We start from the raw sequence: 24760 nt of genomic DNA, 5'->3' as shown, positions 1-24760 counted from the left end.
TTCTAAGTGTAATTTTCTCAAAAGTGCTTTTCAAAAAAGTACTTCTGGAGAGAAACTACTTTTTTCTGCTTCTCCAAAACTGCTTCTGCCTCTCCTCAAAAGCACTTTTTTCCTTTCAAAAGCTTGGCCAAACACCTTAATTTTTTAAAAAAGCACTTTTGTCGAAAAAGTGTTTTTGCCTCAAAAGAAGCTTGACCAAACATGCTATAGGTCTTTTAGACAATATTCAATTGAATATTATATGGTGTAATTTGTTGGGATCTCGATAAAAAATGGCCACTACCCGATCAATATTTGACCAATAGCCAACACAACTATTTTGTCAACTTTTTGACATAATTAGCTCATATTAATCGATTAACTGATATGAGTAGCTTTTCATATATTGGTGGTTCATTGATCTAGATTACCGTCTAAATCATATTAAAATTGCCAGTAATCAAGGACATGACGGAGATAGCAAAATGCATAAAATTAGGTTAGTGTGAAATTTAATTACTTTTGTCGTACACCCCGAACGAGCTAAGAAAATTATTATTGTCAATCCTAAATTCTTAATTCTAAATTCTCACCTCAATCCATTGCTAGATGATAAGACCTTAATCCTTTTTCCTATGTCAAACCAAGCAAGTAAAGAGAAACAAAGGTTATTTCACTTTCCAACTTTTTACCTTCTCTCTTTCCAAAAACAAAGGTTAAATCCAAAATTCAAATCATATCAAGTTTATTTTAGAGAAAAAAACAGAAAAAGTTGTCTACTTGAAAACCGAGTTTCTATTGGCGTTCATTGTCGGAGCAAATATAATATACTATCCTCTCTCACCAAAAGTCACACGCTCGATTGATGATACCCCTTTAATAGTAAAACCTTTCCAAAGTGTTAAACAATTCAATTTCCCCCAGTTATCTTGCTCGATCTCTCTCCCAAAAATCGTACGATCTAGAAAACCCTAATGTGATAAATGCTACTTTAACCCCCAATTCTGCAAACCCTAGAGCTCGTAGCTTTTGATCATCGTTAAAATTCTCCTTTAATATCGTTTTTGGAATGAAGATTCCTACGGACGTTTTTGAGTTCAAACTCGAGGAGCAGCCTTCGGAAATCGAAGCTAATAGGTTTTGCAGCAAGTATACATTCACCCAAAATGGTAATTTTCAGCTCTGTAAAGTTTTGTTGTTGTAGAAGTTAACCATGGTTTCTGAACTGTTTATATTTCAGTTTTTACTTTTTGGTTCATGGGTGTAGTAACTTCTAATTTTATGAATTGTTTTTTTGTATTTATTGTAATTATATTTAACTGTTTAACTTTTTAGTTCCAAGATGTGTGGGTAACTTCTAATATTGTAACTTGCTTCTGTATTTTTCCTTCAGAAAGTATCATGTCTTTTAAAACTCTTTTATGAACACTTGGGTTCTGTATTTCCCCCTCAGCAAGTATCATGTGTTATTAAGCTCTGCTCTGAACATTTAGGTTGTGTATTTTATTGTGTAACAACTACTACTTCAATCACAAGCTAGTGCCTAGTTGGGGGTCATTTATATAAATTCTCAATTTTCATTTCCCTTCATTTAGATATGTTTCATTCCAACACTCAATAATTTGGAACCCGATAACATTGAAGGTTCTTTAAATTCTCTATTGACATGCAAATCTTAAAAAATATTTGTTTTTCCAGCACTTTTGTTGAGTTGGATTCTGTTCCCGTTTGAGTATAAATCAAACTCATGAACTCTGGTAGATGGAACACACTCTTAGTTCAAGAGTTTGCTTCATAGAATGTTAGAGTTCGTGGTAAGTATTAGAGTAAATTTAGCCCCTTAATGGTCAAATGTAAGATGTTGGCTGTATCTTCACATCTATTTAATATCATTTATCATCAAGTTATCTATTTATTTTATTCCTTCTTTATTTTTCTCAAGTGGAATCAAAGCCTTTACATCCACGTTTCAAAAATAGATAATTTTGTATCTATATAAAGGTGGGGGACTGATCTATGAATAGGAGATGTTAGTACTAGCAGCTACAAGCCCCAAATTACCAACAGGTTCTATGAGCATATTAAAAATTCGTCCTAGCGTCATTTCACTGACCAGAACTTGGAGCTCCTGTCTCAATCACTTCTAATATCTGTTCCTCTCGTTAGACCGTATGTAGCAGTCATAGCTGCAATGCTTACTCGATTATTTCCTAATTATTGTTGTACCCCACTAGTCATATTAATTGGTTGAATTGGTAAATTGGGAGACCATCACCACATCAAAGTGTTGGGGTGGATTTGGGGTCAAAGAACTAAGGGTATTTAACGACGCACTATTGGGAAATTGGAGAGACTTGGGATAGAGGAGAATGCTTTTTGGAGGGATGATTGCGGAGAAGTATGGGGTCTTGGAAGGGTGAGGACGGTCTAAAAATTTCTCACTCCCCTACGGGTGTAAGCTATGGAGTAATATCTTAAGGGTTTTTAATGAGAACATATCATTCTGGGTGGATTATGGGAGTAAAGTAAGTTTTTGGGGACCTTGTTGGTGCAAGAACAACATTTTATGAATCACATTTCCAAATATGTATAGAATCTTCTGCCAAAAGGAGATGCCAATCTCAAAGATATGGAGTCTACAACGGGAGAAGTGCATCGGATTTTGAGGTTTATGAGGAACATATTTACAGAATTTTTTAGCTTGGTCGAATTGCTTCACAAACTAGAAATTATACTGGATAGCCATGATGTATGGATATGGGGGCTGGGGATAACAGAGTTTTTTCTGTTAAGTCCAACTATGAGAAACATTTGACTAGGGAGAAGTCGGCTTTTTCACATGTCTCAATATAGGCCCCTTGGATACCGAGAAAGGTGTGCTCTTTCACTTGACTAGCTGCGAGAGGTTTGATCTTGACAATGGAGAATTTGAGGAAGAGGAAAATTACTTGTATCAAACTTATCAAAAAAAAAAAAAATACTTGTATCAATTGGTGCATCATGTGTAAAAGTTCAGGAGAAGAGGGGAATGATCTCTTTTTACAAAATTGGGAGATTATAGAATTTTTTAGTTTGGTCGAATTGCTTCACAAACTAGAAACTATACTGGATAGCCATGATGTATGGAGATGGGGGCTGGGGATAACAGAGTGTTTTTTTTCTGTGAAGTCCAACTATGAGAAGCATTTGACTAGGGAGAAGTCGGCTTTTTCACATGTCTCAGTATAGGCCCCTTGGATACCGAGAAATGTGTGCTCTTTCACTTGACTAGCTGCGAGAGGTTTGATCTTGACAATAGAGAATTTGAGGAAGAGGAAAATTACTTGTATCAAATTTATCAAAAAAAAAAAAATACTTGTATCAATTGGTGCATCATGTGTAAAAGTTCAGGAGAAGAGGGGAATGATCTCTTTTTACATTGTCAAATAGCATTTTGTTTGTGGTGGAAAATGCTGAGGTGGTTTGGACTTCAGATGATGATGTCAAGCACTGTAAAACGAACAATGTTTACCTCCTTTAGCATTTATGTGGACAGTATGGAGAGAGAGAAGTATGAGAGAGTTTTATGGAGTAGAGAAGGATTTGCACACTTGAGGAATACCTTCTTATCCTTTGGTTCGTCCGTCCCAATTTATGTAATACTCTTTCCTTTTTTAGTCTGTCCAAAGGGATGATACTTTTTATTTTTTGAGACAATTTAGCTTTTAACATCACATTTTACGCTTACTGAATGATTTATAGTCACACAATTATCTGTGCCTTGTTTTAAAGTCTCAGTTTTTCTTCCTTAAATTTTATACCCAGTCAAACATCACATAAATTGGGCCGCAGGTTCCTATATAAAAAAGATTGAGTATCATTTGTAGACAATCATATATTTTTTGTAAGGTTTTATACTTTTTCACTTTCATCCCTTTAACGGAGTTGCTGCCGCTTGTTTTTGTTTCTTCTTTCTCTGTTTCCCAGTTTATACAAGCAAAAAAGAAATCCAAAAAACAAAAGAAGAAGACTGTTAGTAGCAAATTAGTGGGCTTTGGACATAAGAATTGTACAATTAAAAAAAAGTAAAATTTTTTTTCAAGTGAAAATGGTATTTGAAAATTAGAGTTGTGTTTGGACATGAATATAATTTTGGGTTGTTTTTGAAGTCTGAGTGAAAATTTTGAAATACAGTTTTTTAGAGTTTTTCAAATTTCGAAAAATTCCAAAATGCATCTTCAAGTGAAAATTGAAAATTTTATAACCAAAGGCTGATTTCGAGAAAATTGAAAATATTTCGAAAAAAAGTGATAAATTTCTTATGTACAAACGGGGTCTTAGTATTTAACACTTTCTCAGTTTCTCTTGGGTATGCATGTACTTTCTTGGTTTCTCTGTTTCTGATAATCTCTTGCTTAATAGTAAAAAATCAGCTTATATTTGCATTGATAAAGCTTATAAAGCTTTTTTCCCCCATTTAGTAGCTAATTAGTATTTAGTACTTTCTCTAGTTCTTCTAATCTTTTGCTAATAGTAAAAACTCAGCTGATATTTGCAATTATAAATTGATTAATGTTAGTTTTCCTAATAACAATTTCAATGGCATTTAGCACTTAAAATTTGCTAATAGGAGTATTATTTTTGTTGACTTCTTGATTGTTTAGTTATTTTATTTATTTGTCCAATGCCATTTTGATATTCTTTTAAAATTGCGCTTCACTTCAATGAAGCAACATTTCACTTCTTCTCGCTTAAAGCCCTAGGGCGGCCTTTGTTTCTTTATCGCACTTCTCGCTTTAAAAATACTGTTTTTAGGTCCAATTTTGTATATGGGCATTTTATTGCCCCCTTTTTAATAAATTTTTTTACTATATCAAAATAACGAGTAGACATACTATTTCCTGCGTTGAGCTCGTTTACGCTTTTGGTGTTGTTGTGCACTTCTCATTTAACAAGGGTAGATGACTAGATGCAAGTCTAATAAGGATTAACTGCATGATAGAATTTGGGAGAATGACTTGACTGGTTTGTTCCTCTTACCTAAGCTGTTAAAGAAGTGGAAAATATGGTTTTCTCTTGGTGAAGTGAATTACAAAGTATGTTATTATAGGAGCATATTTATCAATTAGATAGTAACATTTATTGCACAATCTGGATTGTGTGTAGTTGTTGTTAGAGAGTTGTGTTACTCATTAGTCTTGATTGGTACTTTGGAGTTTGGTCAAATGAATTGATGGGTGCATTTGGTAGGTTGTTCAATATTTTTGTCGACTATCCATGTCTTCCACCTCTATTTGTTTATGGGTTATTGGTCATTAGGCACTAGTTAGATTATTCTGTAAACTCTGGTTGTCTGTTGCCTAAATAGAAGGGCCCATTGTGAGATACTTGAGGTTCTATTGGTCTACATACCTAATTTGTGATAAATTAAGCCAGTTCCTACTGCCTGGTTCTGCTGAAAAAAAGTAATAGAAGATCAGTCCTTTGTATTTGTGAATTCATCTTATATTAATTTTGGTTTGACATTTTTTATATAAATTTGTTTATCAATATTCATTTAAGGTGCACAAGGAACCAATATAAACTCGAAGGAGACTGGTGATGAACCTACTGTAGACATGGAAGCAGCTGACGGTGATTTCAATGGTAAAAGTGCTCGCTCAAGTCTGGATGCAGAAGATTGTAGTGATGAGAGAATGCTGAGATTGGGTGGCATTCCAACAATTACTTCGACAAAACAAAGGCGATATCCTGATAGGGAACCTAACAATTGTATAGATGGAAGTTTCTTGGAAGGCAGTTCATATACTGCAACAGCTTTTCAGGAGATTTTCTATGGATCTCCTTCCAAAGTATAATGACAATCCATGTTTTTCTTAGTAACTTTATCATTTTGGTAGACTTTTCTCTAAAAAGGGCCATTTCAAAGATGGAATATGTGCAGGATGAATCAGTTGGCACGGATTCTGATGTTGATGAAAGCAGAAGTGATGAATCAGCATCATACTCATCTGCCACCCCAGACAATCATGGTGTGTTATTATTGCCTGTGTCATTCTTTTACACCAATATCAAAACAATTAAAATATTGTATGGTCTGCTTACGTAGCTTCTTGTGTTTGTTTCAGACATCTTAGATGGACCATTATCAAATCATCAGTTTGACCAGTGGGGAATGGTAATGATAGCTGCTCAATTAATGAAAACCTTCTTCATAGTGTAATGTAAACAATATCTAGCAATGAACACTCGCTAATCTGCTCAGTTAGTAAGTGAATGATTGAAGTATCTGCAGTTGCTGGCACCAAAGTCTTATCATTTTGTCTATGCTCTATTTCTATCGTTATTACATTTTGAAAACAAACTGCATTTGCATTGATATTGTATTCTCAATGTGTAAATATAAATGCCAAAACCGATAATGATATGAAACCAGGTGAAGTTTTGCAAATAATCATGATGTACTTGTGGAAATATCGACTTTCAGGGACTGCTTGGTACAAGCTCTTTATAAGGATTGCTGCTTGTTCTCTTTTATCCTTTTAAAACTCTGAGAAAGAAAAATGATACAGTTTTTGAGAAATAGCACTAGTGGAAGGTCCAGGTATCCGCATGCTGGATATTATCTATCCTGAAAAATTCATGCGCTAGGACTTCTACTTTCAAGGATATCTGCTATTCTTTGGCCTGAAGTCTCTTAGAATTAATTATTGGTCTACCGCAGTGAACTCATTCGAAATTAAAATTATTGCATGACTTGTTTTAGTTTCTTCCATTTTATCCTTTATTTACCAATATTTTTCTATTTTGCAGTTTGAAAACAAGCCAATTGTTTTCTGTCCTGATTATCTCTATTATCGAGGAACATCCTACGCAGTCACAGACACTACAGTAACCTTTTCCAGTAATTGTGTTGAGGTCAAAGGCTCAACACTGAACGGGAATTCAGAGACATCTTGCATTCGCTTTGGAGTTGAAGACATATTTCAAATTCAATCTCATTTGTCAGGGAGGGTGAGTTTCATAGTTATTCATTTTGGAGCGAGTGTTACCTAATGCTTGCAGATGTCATGGGGCTGAAAACTCTCATTGCTTTGTTTCCAGTTTGACGTGGCTGTGTTTAAGATCCATGTAAATAAAAGATCAACAACACAAGGTGAAAATGCTCACGAGAGTTCTGGTATGCTTACACTCATGCTCTTTTTCTTGATGTATTCATTTTCTGTTAAACTCTGGTTATATCTTAATTCTATGCTCTTCTTGTTTTGAAATTTTTATGTTATTATGTGTAAGCGGGGATCAGTAAAAGGGCTGTTTGGTCTGATTTTTGTATCCAGTCCATCCTTCTCCCTTTCGCTCTATGGTTTTTGAGTAATGAACATAAGCATATAAAATAAATTGAAAATATGTTTATTGTTTGGAGTTTCTTGTATACACCTCTTCACTTTTGGAGGTCCTAGGGCTATGGGAATTGGGAAGTTGCTTATAACGTGCTAGAGCTGTCAAATGGGCCGGCCAAGCCCAACCTAGCCCAGCCCACGTAGCCCTTGGCATTTCTATGGGTACTTTTGGTATGTGCCAACATTCTTTCTTTCTTAAACTCCATGCCCAATCAAATGCCACCATATAAAATAGTGGAGGGATTACTATTATATAAAATAAAAATCGCAATGAAATGACTTTTTTCTTTGTTGCAAAGAATAAAACCATTCTGTATAGATGACATACTAATTATAGGTAACAGAGTCCGTATTGGACAAAGATAATGTAGAATACCACTTCCAATAATGTAGACAATATCAAGCTATGTTGTCGCACAAGTTTACTCTTCTGTCCTTCCTTTTGATGGTACCTGCCTTCTTTCCTTCACTCATTGTATATTCACGTCTATGTTGCCTTTCGTATCTACATAATGCTTCAGTCTCGCCATTTTGTTTCTTAGAATGTGATTTGGTTTCTTGAACTTTATCCATTGTATGCTCACATCTGTATTGCCTCCTTATATACGTAGTGTTTCAGTCTTGCCAATTTGTTTCTTCTAAAATGTTTTGGTTTCTTGAGCTTTTTCAAAAAAAAAAAATGTTTTGGTTTCTTGAACTCTCTGTTGTATATTCACAACTGTAATGCCTTTCTTATGTATGTAATGCTTCAGTCTCGTCATTTTGTTTCTTCTAAAGTGTTTTGGTTTCTTGAACTTCCATCTTTTTGGCAATCTCATTGATAGAGAGGCAAAATATCTTCTTGTCCTCTAGATTCTCTTCACAATTTTAAGCTTCTACCCCCACCAGATAGTAGAGTTTGGTCTTAGGAACCTTCAAGCCTTTGTACTTGCAAGTTTCTTCTCTTAACTGCTTTGTCTTAGGAACCCACTGGATTTTATTCTTCTTTTATTTCTAAAGTGAAGGTTCCTTCCAAAAATAAAGCTTTAACATAGTCTGAATCGAATGATAGGCTAAACACTTGTGATTTGCTTCAAATTCAGAGCAAATAATGGCTATTTCTTCTAACTAATGTGTAACGTGTAAAGAACTAAGCATAGCAATGAGTTTCATGCACACTAGATGATGCATTGCTCTTTGCAAAGGAAGTCTCGAGGACATTATCTGCAATTATGGGAGCACCATATGTTCTTTTTGATGAGATTTTGTGGCTTTGTAGTTATTGCAGAAGGCAACATTTGTTGGAGTATGCTATATTTGCAGTTCTGAGATGAATTTGGATTGAGTGAAATGCATTATTTGAAGTTAAAACTAGTCCTGGTTTCGGGCCCAGTAGTTTTCTGGGCATCGAAATAGTGCAAGGCAGGAAGATAGGATCAAATGACATCCAATGGGGCAGCACTCATTCTTGTATAGACTCTTATTTGCTTTAAAACTTCTGATGTTGCTTTTTGAGGATAGCGTGATGCCTTGGCCTTGTTTGATTCTTCATCAACATTAATAAATTATGTTTTTTTTGTAAGAATCATGCTTTTATAATTTAAATTGATATTACTAGAAAGAACAATAAAAAAATACAGAAAAGTTATTGAAATGAATTTACTTTCCATCTGCAAGAATAATATTAACATCTCCATTGTGACGTCTAAGAAAATGCAGAATCACATGAATCATGTGATCGTGACACAATACATTGCAGAACTGCAGGATACTGATGGGTTCACACACTATATGAATATTTTAAAGCAGGATATCTTTTTCTTAAAGTATTCAAGCAGAATATGGCAGTTTAAGTACTCTGGTATCATAACTTACGAGTTACGACAACTATGTTGGAGTCTTCAAGCTTACTCTGTTAAACATTAGAGCATTTATTTTGCTGTCTACAGCTTTTACTCTCAAAGTTGTATATTCCTTGCAATGACCACCAATTAATGTGGAGCTGTTTCAGAAAGCTAAAATCTGGTTAAGAGTTCAGGACGGATGTTACGCTGAAACGTTAGCAATATTGTGATATTGTTCTACCAGGTTCTCTAACCTAAGTTCAACTGCAGGAGGACAGCAGATCTTGGCTGATGCTACATTTGTTTAGGGCTGAATTAGAGCTGAAACTGTGAGGAAAACTAGAGCCTTTAATATTGGAAAATCACTGAATTTGGAGGGTCAAATATTCAGGTTTTTAGAGCTGCTTAGGTTGGTGTGTCGACGTGCAGTGATTTGGAAATTAGGAGGGAAACCATAAGATTGAAAGCTCTGAAAATCCTGTGTGCCTTCCCTAGTAATGTCCCAAAGATGAGGCTGAATAAAGAATTAAAGAAGCAACAAATGCTTACTTTGAATCCATGTGAATGTAATCATGATCTTTCACTATTTCAAGTTCCAGGTAAGGAAACTTTTATAACTTGGCTTCTTTTCCACTTAGAAATGCAAATCAAATAGGAAAGGTTAATAAAATGAACTTAAGGCCTATTTACCATATTAAGAGCAAACATGTTGAGAGATCTAAGGTTGTAGGGCAAGTTCAACTCTAGAAACTTAAAAAGAAAACTGAAAAACTTTAAATAACTTATATTCTTACTGTTATACCTTTGACGCATGCTACAAGGTAGGTCCGTATATATTAATTTTTCTTCTTTCTTTCTCCACTTGTGTTTTATATTTGTCTTTATAGGAAGGCTTGTGTTATATATATATATATATATATATATATATTGATGCAACATGTCTAAGAGAGTATGAGGTGGTTTAGTGTTTGCTGCTTGTTTCCTTGAAATTCCTATGGTCTCCTATGATAAATTTGATCTTGCATCTGGTAATGAATGCTGAAGTGCTTAATGTCAAAGGTATTGAGGAGGTGGAGTTTGCTGTTAATGATTTTGACTTGTCCGAGAAATGTGAAGCAATTCAATCTTTGGATGGCTACAAAACAGTATGGAACTAGTGAGTCCTTTCAATCACCTTTTCTCACTCGTGCTATTGCTTTTGGTTGCAGAATTAATGTGTGTATTAATTCCTCTTATGTGTTTGCTAGTTTTTGTTGAATGATGGGTAATTTTTTCCTGTTGAGCTGGATTTTGAATTGTTATCAGTTCTAATTATTGGGGCTAATTCTCCTTGGAGTAACATTTTCTCATTCTTTAGTTAAGAGAAAAGTTACTGCTAGAGACATATGAATCTGGGTGCTTTACTGTGTTGAGCGTGTTCTAGAGTTTCTTGTAGAGTGAAATGCCTGGTTTCTTACTCCACTTTCATCCTCAGCTAGTTGGTTCTACCTGTTGATTTTAGTGCAGTGTTGTTTTGATATTTTAATAAGTCCCAGTTTTATCTATTTGCTCACAATTGCTTATTATTGGACATCATGACACTGCCCTTTCCAAATGCATGAACTGTAACATTGCTTCAAGCTCCATCAAGACACTGAACTTGATTGACTCTGCGTACCTAGGACTTAAGCTCTTCGTTTATTATTTATATATGTTGTAGTTGTGTTATTCTGCTCTAATCTTGATCACCTGGTCATGTAGCAATGAGATTGAAGAATGGAGGGAGAATTCACATAGAGAAACATCAGATCAGCAATCCAAGAAATATTTTCCAAGGTTAGTGAAGCAGTTTGTTATACTCTCTGTCTCTGCAGGTGGAGATTTAGATTCTGTTACCTGAAGGGTCTCTTTTCTTATTTGTGTTAATAGTTGTCTTTTATCCATACTTTCTTATGAGATTTTAGTGATATTACTTTGAAGGGTGCTTATAACTTGGTAAAACCACTACCCTTTCTCTGTGCATGTGCAGTATGCAGAGCCATGACTTTGGTACACAGTATTTGGTTTCCATTTTATGAATGTTCTTTATTCTCATTCCATCTTTGACTTAGTAAATTAATCTTGTGGTCAGGGTTTCTTTGTCTTGGATTCTTTTCTCCCTGAAACTCTAGGCAGATGAGCTATAATAGTCGAACTTCTGTCCAACAGCTAGCTTTCTCCATATTCCTTATGCAATAGGTGATCCATGTTTTGGCACCTCCATGTTGTCCTTTTTCTTCTTTGTTTCCCTTCCTGTTATGGTATTTATTCATTGAGCTCTTATCTTTGACTGGGTAGCTTAGTCCTGTAGCAGTAGGCAATGAGAATTTGGATGTTGAAATATCTAAGCTGCCTAAAAGATATTCTCCCAGTTGATTGAAACAGTTTGTTCTCCTTTGTATGTGGAGATTTGAGTGCTGCTTTGCTTTTTTATCCAGGCTTTCTCGTTTCTTATGTGTCTGGGTGTCTTTTCTTGGGAAGAGTTTAACACATCGGGGTTCATTGTTTCACATAATGATCATCAAAATGGGGTGAAAATTCTTCTAAAAAAAGGGGGTGAAAATACCCATTCTGTTTTTGATTAAAAACAAGTTTATGCAGCAATTGTGAAGATCTTCAAAATGTTATAAAGCACTAACTTCATAAAAGAAAGAATCACTCAAGAAGGTAGTTACATTGCTGAAAATCAGAGTAGCATGCAGAATCAACCAATCAAAAGAACCAATGTATACATAGTAAACCCCCGAGTAAATTTGGTTTTGGCACTGTTTTTGGAGTGGGAATAAACTAAACTTTGGCAAGTGGGTGCCTGGGCGGTAGGACTTAACCCCCCGAATCGGTCCAAGGTTCGAGGCTCAGATTCGCTGCACTGTGGTGGGCCCAACCCAGCCTGACTCAGCTCCTAGGAGGCTGAGTCTGTCCACCCCCCAAAGCCCTAACTTGACAGGCCCAGTATACGGTTTAGCTCGAGACCTGCCAAGCCGTTCAAACAGGCATAGGCCAACTAAACGGTATCCCTCAAGACAAAGGCATTTTTTAGGATGCTACTTTCAAGATATGACCCTTATCTTGTATTTCCAAGTTTAAAGGGTGCAACCAACTACATAGAAAAAGCTTTGTGTGAAAAAATACACACCTTCGGTACAGATAACTTAATTACTATTCAAATATATGACTTCAATACTAATTAAATAGTCGCTATTGAAAAATTAACATCATATGAATAATTAGTATTAGATTAACTTTCTTGCAAGGAATATGTTTGATCCCTTGATCTTGTATTTCCAAGTTTAAGGCCAAAATCAATTCCACCAAAAAAGAGGCTCTTTTTTTTTTGACAAAGCTCACACCTTTAATAGAAATGACTTATTTACTACTGAAATCATGAATTTTTATACAAATTACATATTCACAATGAACACAATTAGCATCATATATAAATAATACCGTAAAGTAAGATAATAGTTATCAAAGAAGAAGTTAGCCGAAACCAAGATAGACGTACTATACAAAGGAGGAACTGCAAGAGTGGAGGGATAAAGAATGGATCAAGACTTGGTAGGGTTAGTTTGGTTCAATGGCAGAGCACAATGCATGATGTGGGGGTTAGATGCAGGTGACAAATTCGGATCCTGCCGCACACAAAGGCTTGGTATTTTAGTAAAGAAGGATAGAGCGGCGGGCCCATTATCCATTGTTTTTGAATCTTGCACTAGTTGGCCCTTGGCGATTTGTTGGTCATAAAACAAAAGAGGCACATTTTCTCACACACTATGGGGGTGATGGTTTAGGTTGTGGCTGGGTTATATGTTTATATAAGAGGTGATTCAAAGATCTTCAACTAGAGATTAATTGAAGATTTGGTTCTAGTATGTTCATTAGAGTTCTATAATGGATTCTTCTTTTTTTATTTTTTTCGGTGAGTAGAAGGGAGTTTTTTTATTTGATAGGGGATATGGAGAAGCGACTTAACTAGCATTGATACCACGTGGAAAAAGAAGAGGAGAAAGAAGAGGTGTGGAAAAAGACGATTAAAAGATTTTGGTAATGTCTAGATTGATCATTTCCTCAAGCCGTTGTGGTTCAAATAGTTTGTAAATATGCTCTAAATTAGGAAATAATACACAGTGATAGTAATTGATATCCCTAATTGCCTTTAATGTGCATGATATTTATTAATCTAAATTCATATTTACAGAATATCTGTGATTGCTTTCAATAGAAGAAAACTATGACATCACACTGCAGTTATGTGTAAGGATTAAGGAATAGAATTTTGGCTCTGCTCCTGACATGTTCTCCCAGTCTGTCCTTGAACTACTTCCTAGTGAGGCCCACTAAAAGTACACTGGCATGACATCCTGAATTTTGGCTCTGCTCCTGACATGTTCTCCCGGTCTGCAAACTAACCTTTTTTAGGCTATGGTTGTTAATCTGGTAAAATTCAGGATGTCATGCCAGTGTACTTTTAGTGGGCCTCACTAGGAAGTAGTTCAAGGACAGACTTCTTGTTGCAATATTTATAAAATTGAAGTTGAATTATTAAAGGGACTCTTTTTGGCTTGTAAAATTTGGTCTTTCTCATTTGAAGTGTGTGTGTGTGTGTGTATATATATATATATATATATATATATATATATATATAAAAGCAAGATTTCTTTTCTTACTATCTGATGCTGAAGAAATTCAAAACTTTGCAGTTACGGTGAGCCGCTTGAAGAAGTTTATTATCCTAAAGGAGATCCTGATGCTGTTTGCATTAGTAAGAGGGACTTTGATCTTCTGGCACCAGAAACATTTGTCAATGATACAATTATTGATTTCTACATACAGTAAGTTCTCTTATTGTCATACCAACATATAATATTTGGCGTACAATGAAGAATCATTGAATATTCTGAAGCTAGTCACCTTGCTTAGTGCATGCTTCGTACATTTTCTTTTCGTTTTTCTCACAGAATTGAAGATTTGTATGAATAATATGTGAGGACTGCTGATTTCTACTTTTTTTTTCCTTTGACTTTAAACTTAATTTCTTGGTTTGCTTTGTGCCACCATTCTCATTTGGTATGAATTGAAACTCAAAATACTGGCAGGTATTTGAAGAATGGAATTCCTCCAGAGAAGAGGCAACGATACCATTTCTTTAACTGTTTCTTTTTTCGAAAGTTGGCTGACATGGATAAAGATCCAACCAGTGCATTTGATGGTCGTGCTGCTTTTTTGCGTGTCCGTAAGTGGACAAGGAAAGTGGACTTATTTGATAAGGACTTTGTTTTCATTCCTGTAAATTACAAGTAAGAAATGTGAACTTCTGTTTTTTTCTGTAGAGGTGCTCTTTCGTAGTTAGTTGTAAGTAACTTATCTCGTGAACTGACAGTTATCACTGGAGTCTGATTGTCATATGCCATCCTGGTGAAGTGGCTAACTTTACAGGCAAGTCCATTCTGTTTTGCTTGACTTTTGCATTTGCCTTGCTGTTTTTCCTAAGAAATTGTTTCGTGTCTTTTAGATGATGATACTGCAGTTAGCTCAGTCAAAGTACCGTGTATATTGCACATGGATTCTTTTAGAGGAAGTCATGTGGGTCTCAAAGATCTTCTGCAAAGGTAGCAGTTTCCCACTAACCAGATATTAATATTTGAGAGAGTTCTTCAATGTTTGCCAGGGTAACATGCAAGAATATCTAACAAGCAGGGATAGTAGGCAGTGATACTTGAATTATCACTGGTCGTATCACTACCAAGCTGTATAGCTTTTATGGATGTTTTTATAAACTGAATTTTTAGATGCTACAATTTTTTCTATCTTGTCTTTAGGAAAGCAATGAGTGCATATGGGGTTGAGACTATGCAACCACAGGCTATTGCGTTCTACTAAACTAGGTGTTTATGGGGTACATATGTCAGGCTCAGCCTAAGCGTACTCAATTAAATGGGCAATCATAACTATTGTATCATCTTAGGGATCATTTGGTTCAACGAAAGTTATACGGGGATTATATATTGGGATTGTAATATGAAGATTAACAATCATGAGATTATTTTGTGCATATGTATGTATATACCGTGTATAATCTTAAATATATGTTTGGTTTTGAATGGTAGACTATTTGTTTACTATTATACCCCTGAGATTCTTAGTAACATTTATTTGAATTAAAACAATGCTAATTTCCCATGTAAAGCCTTCTCAGTTCATTGGAACAAGAAGGAATTGATGGATCCAATATCTACTACCTTAGAAATGTGGATAAATAAATAAATAATAAATTGTACTCCCTCCGTTCACTTTTACTTGTACACTATACTAAAAATATGTTTTCACTTTTACTTGTCCATTATACTGAATCAAGAGAAAGTCAATCTTTTTGTTTTTTTTCCTGTTTTACCCTTATCATTAACTACTAATCCCCCAAGACTTTTGAAAATGCTGTCATTATTATGGGTAAAATTGTAAAATACATACTTTATTTATGTTTTCTTAAAGGGAGTGCAAAGTCAAAAGTGGACAATTAAAAGTGAAGGGAGGGAGTACAAAAAGAAGAAAGATCATGTTGCCTTCTGTTCTTTGTTCTCACCTGGAAAAGCAACTATTTAAAAGCATATATAAGTACAGAAGTTGAGAAGGTATCTGTGGTACTTCAACTCTTTCTCTCCATTGGCTTTGCGTCAATGCTATTCCGGTGCAGATTGGTGTCTTTGGTCACCTGAGGGGTAGTGGTTAGAGCTAATATCATCTTGAACTCAATTGTACCTTTCAGAATGTGATACTAGATAGAGTTGTGACTGGAATTAAAATACCTATATATTTTTTCTATAATAATAAGTAGCAGTCATTTGAGGAGATTGTCTTTAAAGTTTTTTTTTTCTCATCAGGTGTGGAGTAGTTGGATTTGGAAATTTTTATAGAGCAACTATTAAGATAGAATCAGTTGTTTGTTGATTCTACCGATATCTAATAGGAACCTCGACATGCTCCAACTCTCTAGTCGTGCCGCAGTGTCAATCACTTTTTTGAACAATTATATAGCCTGCAGAATCATCTGCTTCTTACTTAAGTCTTCATGCTACCCACCCTGAACCGAAGAGGAGTAGGGGAAGATACACTTAATGATAAAAAAGATGCTTGGAAGATGTTTTATGTAAACAATGCAATCTTTCTACTTCCTCAGAGGCTGAATGTTACAAGTTAATTCAAAGTTTAGCTGGCATAGAGACACTTGAAAGTTGTATCGTATTGCTTCAATACTCTATGCTGCTGCAGAATCTAATGAGTGTTGCCATTTCCATCTTACTTTGCAGTTATTTTCCTTGCAGATAGCATCAAATTGATTGAATTTGACTTCAGTGCTGTCTTATTTTCCTCTTTTAATAACAGCTACCTCTGGGAGGAATGGAAAGAGAGGACAAAGGAAACGTCTGAAGTTGTCTCCTCAAAATTTCGAAATTTGAGATTTCTTTCTCTTGAGGTACAACCTGAAGTTTCGTTGCCCATTCCTATAAATTATTTGCATTCCCATACAAAACTTGTCTCATATGAGGAATTTGAATGTTCAGTATGAGAAAATAAATTTCAAGTTTATGAGATGATGTAATTTTACCTTCTTTGATATTGCCTTTCTGTGTTAAAGACATGGTCTCTTGTTGATTGTGATGCTAGTTGTTTAAGAATTGTGGTTGTCATCACCCTCATGGACTCCTTGATATAAACGTTTTGATATAAAATTCATTGAGGGGGAATGGTATAATGGTAAAGTGCATCGGACGTATGACAAAATTTATCGGACAAGAATCACTATGAAGTTGAATTTTGGTAGCAAAGTTCTGTTGTAATATCATTAAAATCTGTTAAGTGTTCATATCCTACTGCGTCAAAGGCTGTGGTTTGAAAGAATTTGTACTTCCAAAATTATATTGGAGCCAAATTTGTGATTTGTGTATCTATGGTCTTTAACGTAACTTGGGAGGAAAGTTTTACTTGTACAAATTTAATGGAAGAGAATCACTTTGATGCATTGGATTTTGGTTCCAATGTTTTGTCGTCTGTAGGATTACTACTATCTGTCCAAGTTCATGGCCAACCATGGCAAAGGCTGTGGTTTGAAAGAATTTGTACTTCGAAGATGAAAATGACATCGGAGCTAAATTTGTAATTTTATATTTTTTTGTCTAAGACCTTTAAGATAACTTGGGATAAGAGTGTTCAGTGTTACTTATTCTAAAGAAAAAGAGTCCCCTATGTTTAAGTTATCAATGTCAAGCAACGTCTTTTCAGGTGCTGTTGTTTGTCAAATTAGATTAAGTTGGGTTTGTGTCCACGAAGGTTCAACCAAGTTGATGTTTTGGTAATCTGTCTTTCTTTCTGTTCCGTCTTTGGTACTTATGCCTCCTCCATTGGTATTTTTTAGGATCCTTTGTACCTGACCTTTTTGATTAAAAAAGAATATATTCCTATCATCATTTCTAATATAGCACCCGCGCGATGCGCGGAGAATATAAATTATGTTTTGTGAGCTAATTTGTTTGACAACATTATATCATATTGCTTGAATTAAATTTCAATTCCCTTTTTTTATCCAGTGAAACATGCCCAAGAAGAAAATCTTATGAGATTAGAAAAAGGATTCATATGGCCATCGAATAACTTTTCAGTTCCTCACTTTTCTTTGTTACATAACCTACTACATTTAGTATTATTTCATTTGCTATTATGACGTTTTAGCTTGTTGCTTGACTTAATATTTTTGTTAATTCTTTTTTTAAATATAATATAGATATAGATATAGATATATATTTTTCTTACTCCCAAAACTTTTTCTTAAACCTTGTTTTCCATTGTACGTCTTCATCTGAATTTGTCCAAAATATAAATTAATTTTTTTAATAGTTATAAATCTACCAATTTTTTTTAATAATTGGTAGTCTATGCCTAGAAATTAAGTTTTTCTTCTCATTTGAATTTTTATTAAAATTTTGATTTTTAAGATTTGTTTATTAAAGTCAACTATATTTTAAATTATGCTTTATTGCTTGGTATTCTTCTATTGCCTAATATTTTTGGTTTTTGACTTTATCTATTAAGATTTGAGTTACGTGATATTTTACATATGTATGATTTTGTCATTATAACTCAAATACGCCTTCTGATTTGAAATTCTAATAAATTTTATTATTTTTTTTTATATTTTATACCATTTCTTTTCCTTTTGTTCCTCGATTATCATTATTGCTTTATTCGTTGCATGATTGCACTATCATGTGAATTTTTTATTAATGTGCCTTTAGATTTAATGTCCTTGCTTATTACCTCCTTTAATATAACATAGATAATATATATTTCTTACTCCTAAGAAAGTTGGTTATTAATTTATTACTCTTTTACTTGAAATTCATTTATTGTTCTATATCTTTTTATATTTGACCTTATCTATTACTCTCTCCGGTCCACAGTAAGTGACCCATTTATATAATCAAGAAAAAATTCAAATTTGTTTTTCCAAAATTAGCCTTATGTACGTATCCCTAAAAGTCTTTTACTACTCACATTTGAGAAGAAAAGTAAGTACTACTATGACTATGGTGCAACATTTAATGAAGGGTAGTTTAGTCACACTAACTATTTTCGTCTAGAATTTAGTATTTCCTTAATGGGTGTGCTCAAAGCAAGTTGGTCACTTGTGGACCGGAGGGAGTATGGTTTTGGTTATTTTAATTATTTGCATGAATTTTCTCATCATAATTCAAAAGATACTTTCTCTTCTCAAATTCAAATAAGTTTCATCTCTACAATTTTATAATAATTTTTTATTTTTCTTGTGAGTAAGTTTATTTATAAGTTACTTGAAATTCTTTCATTGTTCAATATTATTTGATTTTGGTTTTATGAAAACTACTCTCTCATCTCAAATTTAAATTAGTCTCATCATTTTATATTGTTTTACTTTTTCTCGATATGCCACTTGGTTCATATCAAGCTTGACTACCATCTTTTTAATATATTATCTTCATATCAAGCTTGACTACCACTTGGATTCACTTTCAAGCTTGTTTAATTCTTCAATTGTCTACATTTATCAATGATATATTGAGTACAATCTATGTACTTTCTTTTATTTCTTAAATTTAGTATTTTATGTATAATGTGTAACTGAAAAACTTTCATAGTTAATACTAATTTTGATTTTTTACTTCGTCCAAACTATCTGTTCTTTTATTATTTTGTGTAAAATGAATCAGTATTTTTAATATTTTTTAAGCAATTAGATTTTTTTTCTATTTTATTTTCAATATAAAGTTCTAATTTTTTTTTTACTATGTTGCTTGTAATTGTTTCATTATTATATATCTTTTATTTTGTGTGAAGTGATAATGACTTGCGAGACCAATATAAATAGGGGGAGAGAGAAGAATGTATTTTTTTTTAAAATTAATTCAACTTTTTTTGTCTCGATTCAATTTTACTTTATATTGATTCAAATATTTTTGTATATCAATTCAAATATATACAGAATCTCGAAATGATATAATCTAATAAGAATATTAAAGATTTTGTATTTTAGCTTTCAATTTCAAATACACTCTTAGCATTACAAATTGTCTATATAAATCTAAAATATAAATATAGATTAAATTTTGTCATAAAATCTAGTTAACTTTTGCCTTTAAAGTGCGAAGTAGCATTTTCTCTATGACACTTGGCTTGACCTCATGCTTCACTATTATTCTTTTAATATAATATAAGAAATATTATGTGTTGGGAACGTTCCAATTTAAAATAGTAGGTTTCAGAATAAATAATTTTCAATATATAAAATTACTGTTTCCGTGAAAGAAATAGTTAAGTATGTTTAAATTCAAATTCAAAAAGAGTAACTAATTATTCACAACATATAATGCATAATTAATTTTTTAAAATTTAAATTAAAAAAAACTAATTATTACCGAAACTAACTATATGCTTTTTCCTCTCGTTTTAATAATATATAGCTTGCAAAGGAGAAATGTAATCGAAGAGTCTGAACAGAACAACATATACCCTTTTTTATTACTAGGAAAAAACCCTTTGTACCGGATGATCTAAGATATCTTGCTTGCTTCTTCTGGTTAATTGAGAAGTTACCATTTTTCTTCAAAACTTTTTCTGTATCATATTACGTATCAAAAAGATCAGACACACTTCTAGATGAAGAGTAGAAGTTCAAGTTATTAGAGTGAGCTGATTTTATCCCTACTTTGGACCTACTTGGATATAGAGAATTATTCTTGCGTGGAAGTTCAAATTATTATTAAAATTGATTTGATTACCAACTTCAGACATAATTGCATTTAGAGAATTGTTCATGTATTACTACTCTGCGTAGTAAAAGTTGTTGTCATTGTTAGTGCTTTGAACACAATGATTTAATGGATGATACAACAGTAACAATAAACCCAGTTCTAATCCCACAAGTGGGGTCATGGGAGGGTAGTGGGTATGCAGTCTTACCCCTACCTTGAGATGATAGAGAGGCTATTTCTGATAGACCCCCGGCTCAAGGAAAGATGAAAAAGGAAGCAGTAGCAATAAGCAGTAACACCAGCAAGATAATAAGAAAGCTGCTGAAACTTTTACTAAATAATATCATTTCGTCTGCAAAGAGCTCTAGCCTCCAGCTTGACTCAATTTAGTCAGTTTAAGTCCTAGAAATTTCTTCTCCTTTTAGCTTCATTATGGATAATAGAATATACTTTACAGCGGGGGTAAATCATATGATATAACTGAAAATCATACGGATGGAGAAACGTGGTTTGAATGGGTTGAGCGCACGAGAAACTTAATGAGAAGAATGACTTTCAGCTGGAAAATTCTTCTGTGGATGTGATTTATTGCATAAAGCTTCTGAAAGGAGGGGTAATGTCTCCAATAGGTGGAGAACCAGGGATCATTTATTCAACTTTTACTGCTCACAGAAACACAACAGTTACGGGAGATTTATTAGTATTGTTTCTGTACGTGGGGAAAGCAGAGCAGTTATTATTCTACCTGAAATTGAATTACATGCAGGGTGGGGAGAGAAAGCCTCTAAAATAGAAAGGTTCATTCACAGAAACTTTCCCTTTACAAGAGAAACGGAGCTTCCAAAATTACATCACGCTTTTGCTCATACTCTACGCTCAAACAAATGGTCAGAATCAATTGCCAACATCAAAGTTATTCAACCAGAAGATGGCCCTATCAAAATCGTTGGTTCAATGCCAACAGTCAAAAGTCTTTTGAACATATGCATCGTCGGCAAGTTCTCGAAAGAACTTGACATAATTCCCTCACGCACAGAGGTTAGAAGATGGGTAAACAACAAGTGGAGTGATGCCGTTGGAGTCTATGAACTGAATGGACTACTTTTTCTCTTCGAATTCCCAACCAGAAGGATGGCGGAGCAAACTATGGAGGAAACCTGGAGATGGAAGAATGCTACTCTGTTGCTGCGATGGTGGTCGCTGGCAGCAGCTTGCTATCCTTTTGAAACAAAATTCGACTGGATCTGGGTGAGGATTCTCGGACTCCCATTACATCTATGATCATCAGAAATCATGAAAGCTATAGGAGAAAAATGTGGTGGCTGGATCGAGACGGAGGAAGAGACACAACTGCGAAATCACATGAGATGGGCTCGAATCAAAGTTAAGGGACCGGCTGAAAAGATCCCTAGAGTTGTAGAAGTAGAAGAAGGGGGAATGATCTTTTCCTTGCCATTGTGGAGCGAGATTCCGACGACCGTAAAAGTTTTCCAAGAAGAGGCAGTAGTGGAGGTACGCCCTAAGCTCTGTGATACAGGTCCTATTTTTATAAAAGAGGGGTCTAGGCACGTGGGTTCAGTAATAGGGCCCTTTAATTCAAAAATTGACAGTTGCATCCCACGTGCCACTGAGAAGGGGAATTGCTCTAATGAGAGTTAATACTGAGGCGGGCCGAGCCCAAGAGAAGCCCAAGACTTCACAAAAAATAAAAGGTCCAGATGTTTCTACAAAACTGTTTAATGAAAAAAGCCCTAGTCCAGACCCTATTACTACTCCACCCAAGTCTGCTTATGAAGAGAGCCCAAGAACAGATCCATTCATTTTGGAGATTGAAGCGAACCACTCCTCTCTCAATCGTAAGACCCTTACACCACATATGACATCACAAATTGAATTATCAGTGGAGACATGTACTGAGTCTCCTCATAACCTTGCATGCCAAGCTGCAATTGACGATGAAGAAGAAGATACAATCAACCCTCGTACGGGGATCCAACTTGCATGTCTCAGTTCAAATGAGGGAATTGAAGAAACAATCAATCTTCAAAGGGGGGCTCAGCAAACCACAATTGGCTCAATTCCAGAGAATCAATCACAAATCATCCCCTACAATGACTTTGAATTTTGGTAGATAGAGGATGTCACACCACTGGAGATACGTAATTGAATTGCAGAAGATGAGGCTTCATTATGGGTTCAAAAAAATGTTCTCAAACTAAGTAAACAATATGGGGTAGATTTCCAGGGGTGCGAATGGGAGGCACTAACTCTATTTATGAAGGTTGACAGAAGGAGAAACGAGAAAAAGGTAGTTGATCTTAATACTAACTCTTTGACTCCAAAGAACAAAGGCACCAGAGAAATTCAAAATTTGCAGTTCGGGATCAAATTCAAGGATGGTGGGTCTAGAAGCAGGGGAAAGAGCTTAACCATTAGTTCCCAATGAATTTGAAAATCATATCATGGAATGTTAGGGGCCTCAATGATAAAGGGAAAAGGAACATCATCAAGTCACTGATCCAGGAGCGGAGAGCAGACATCTATTGCTTCCAAGAAACTAAATTGGAAGGTAATGTCTACATGTTTGTTAAAGAAATATGGGGGAATAGATGGGTAGATTGGGCATGCTTGGAATCAAATGGTAGGAGTGGTGGTATTTTAATTTTATGGGATAGAAGAGCATGGGAGGGAGAAGTTGTTAATTCTGGGACACAGAGTATTACTTGCAAATTTACTGCTCTGAACCAGGAGTTTACTTGGCACATCACTGGGGTTTATGGCTCAAATGATAGAATCGAGAGACAAGGATTGTGGTGGGAGCTGGCTGCTAATAGAGGAGCTTACACAGGGCCATGGGTGATATGTGGCGACTTTAATATCACTAGATATGCTGCAGAAAGAAGAAATTGCACCAGGCGCAATAGAGCAATGATCGAATTCTCGGACCTAATAAATGAACTAGAACTAATTGATCTTCCTTTGGATGGAGGAATCTACACTTGGTATAAGGGGATCAATCATTTGGCTGCGTCAAGATTAGATAGGTTTCTAGTTTCCACTGAATGGGATGAGGAATTCAGGTTCATCAAACAATCCTTATTACCAAGGACAACATCTGATCATATTCCAATTTTACTACAATGTGGGGAATGGGAACAAACGAAGTCTTACTTCAAATTCGAAAACTGGTGGTTGGAGGTAGAAGAATTCACAGAGAAAGTAAAGGAATAGTGGGATTCCCTAGTGGTTAGCGGCAGGCCTGATTATATTTTAGCAACCAAACTAAAGCTATTGAAGGCCAAATTGAAGGAGTGGAGTTCAAGTAACTATGGCAACCTGGGAGCGAAAAAGTCTGCACTTTTAGAACAACTGCTACAATTTGATAGGATCCTGGAACAAAGAAATCTCACAGATGATGAACTGATTACCAAAGCCAATGTAGAAATAATGAAGTTCCATGAAATTGCTAAATATGAAGAAACAACATGGAGACAAAGATCCAGAGTTCTTTGGTTAAAACAGGGAGACAAGAACACCAAGTTCTTCCATAGAATGGCAAATGCTCACAGAAGATTCAATACTCTGGACAAGCTGGAAATTAATGGAGAGCAAATAACTGACTCAGAGGTCATTATAAAAGAGATCGTAGAGTTTTACATATGTTGAAACTGAGATATGGAGACCGGATTTACATATATGGGCTACCCAAAAATTTCAGAAGAAGAGGATGTGTGGCTCCAGAGGACTTTTCAAGAACAAGAAGTCTTGGAAAACATCAAATTATGTGCTATTGACAAAGCTCCAGGCCCAGATGGTTACTCTATGGGATTCTTTCACACATGCTGGGATGTGGTGAAAGATGACATTATGAAGACTGTGGAGAATTTCCACACTCAAGAATTTTTTTAGAAAAGCTTCAATGCTACATATGTAGCTCTGATTCAAAAAAAAGGGTGCCAAGGAGCTGAGAGGCTTCAGGCCAATTAGCTTGATTGGGAGTGTGTACAAGATCATCTCTAAAATATTAACTGAAAGACTAAAGAAAATGATGGATAAACTGGTGGATAAACATCAAATGGCATTCATAAAAGGACGACAGATTATGGACGCTGCATTGATAGCTAATGAAATTGTGGACACAAGTCTGAGAGCTCAGATGCCGGGAGTTCTTTGTAAACTGGATATTGAAAAGCATTTGATCATGTCAATTGGAAGTTCCTTATCAAAATTCTAAAAGAGATGGGCTTTGGCAGGAAGTGGCTAAGTTGGATTCATTTCTGCA

At 34.9% G+C, this 24760-nt stretch overlaps 2 protein-coding genes across 2 annotated transcripts; both read left to right on the top strand.

Annotated features, from left to right (window-relative positions):
- Nucleotides 1-720: 720 nt before the first annotated feature.
- LOC109213265 (probable ubiquitin-like-specific protease 2B) lies at nucleotides 721-21759 on the top strand. The gene is made up of 14 exons (XM_019377046.1): nucleotides 721-1148; nucleotides 5521-5810; nucleotides 5888-5990; nucleotides 6087-6136; nucleotides 6772-6972; nucleotides 7063-7138; nucleotides 10241-10337; nucleotides 10922-10996; nucleotides 13900-14031; nucleotides 14296-14496; nucleotides 14580-14635; nucleotides 14712-14808; nucleotides 16580-16757; nucleotides 21151-21759. Exons 1-14 carry the CDS (start codon nucleotides 1049-1051, stop codon nucleotides 21757-21759), a joined length of 2265 nt encoding a protein of 754 aa, XP_019232591.1. The 5' UTR covers nucleotides 721-1048.
- A 1161-nt stretch (nucleotides 21760-22920) lies between these two features.
- Nucleotides 22921-24144, top strand: LOC109213264. Its single transcript, XM_019377045.1, has 2 exons — nucleotides 22921-23558; nucleotides 23736-24144. Exons 1-2 carry the CDS (start codon nucleotides 22921-22923, stop codon nucleotides 24142-24144), a joined length of 1047 nt encoding a protein of 348 aa, XP_019232590.1.
- Nucleotides 24145-24760: the final 616 nt, after the last annotated feature.

The sequence above is a fragment of the Nicotiana attenuata genome, unplaced genomic scaffold, assembly GCF_001879085.1.
Source record: "Nicotiana attenuata strain UT unplaced genomic scaffold, NIATTr2, whole genome shotgun sequence".
Lineage (NCBI taxonomy): Eukaryota > Viridiplantae > Streptophyta > Magnoliopsida > Solanales > Solanaceae > Nicotiana > Nicotiana attenuata.
Note: the sequence above shows the minus strand (reverse complement) of the source record. Positions and strands in the feature narration are given on the sequence as shown.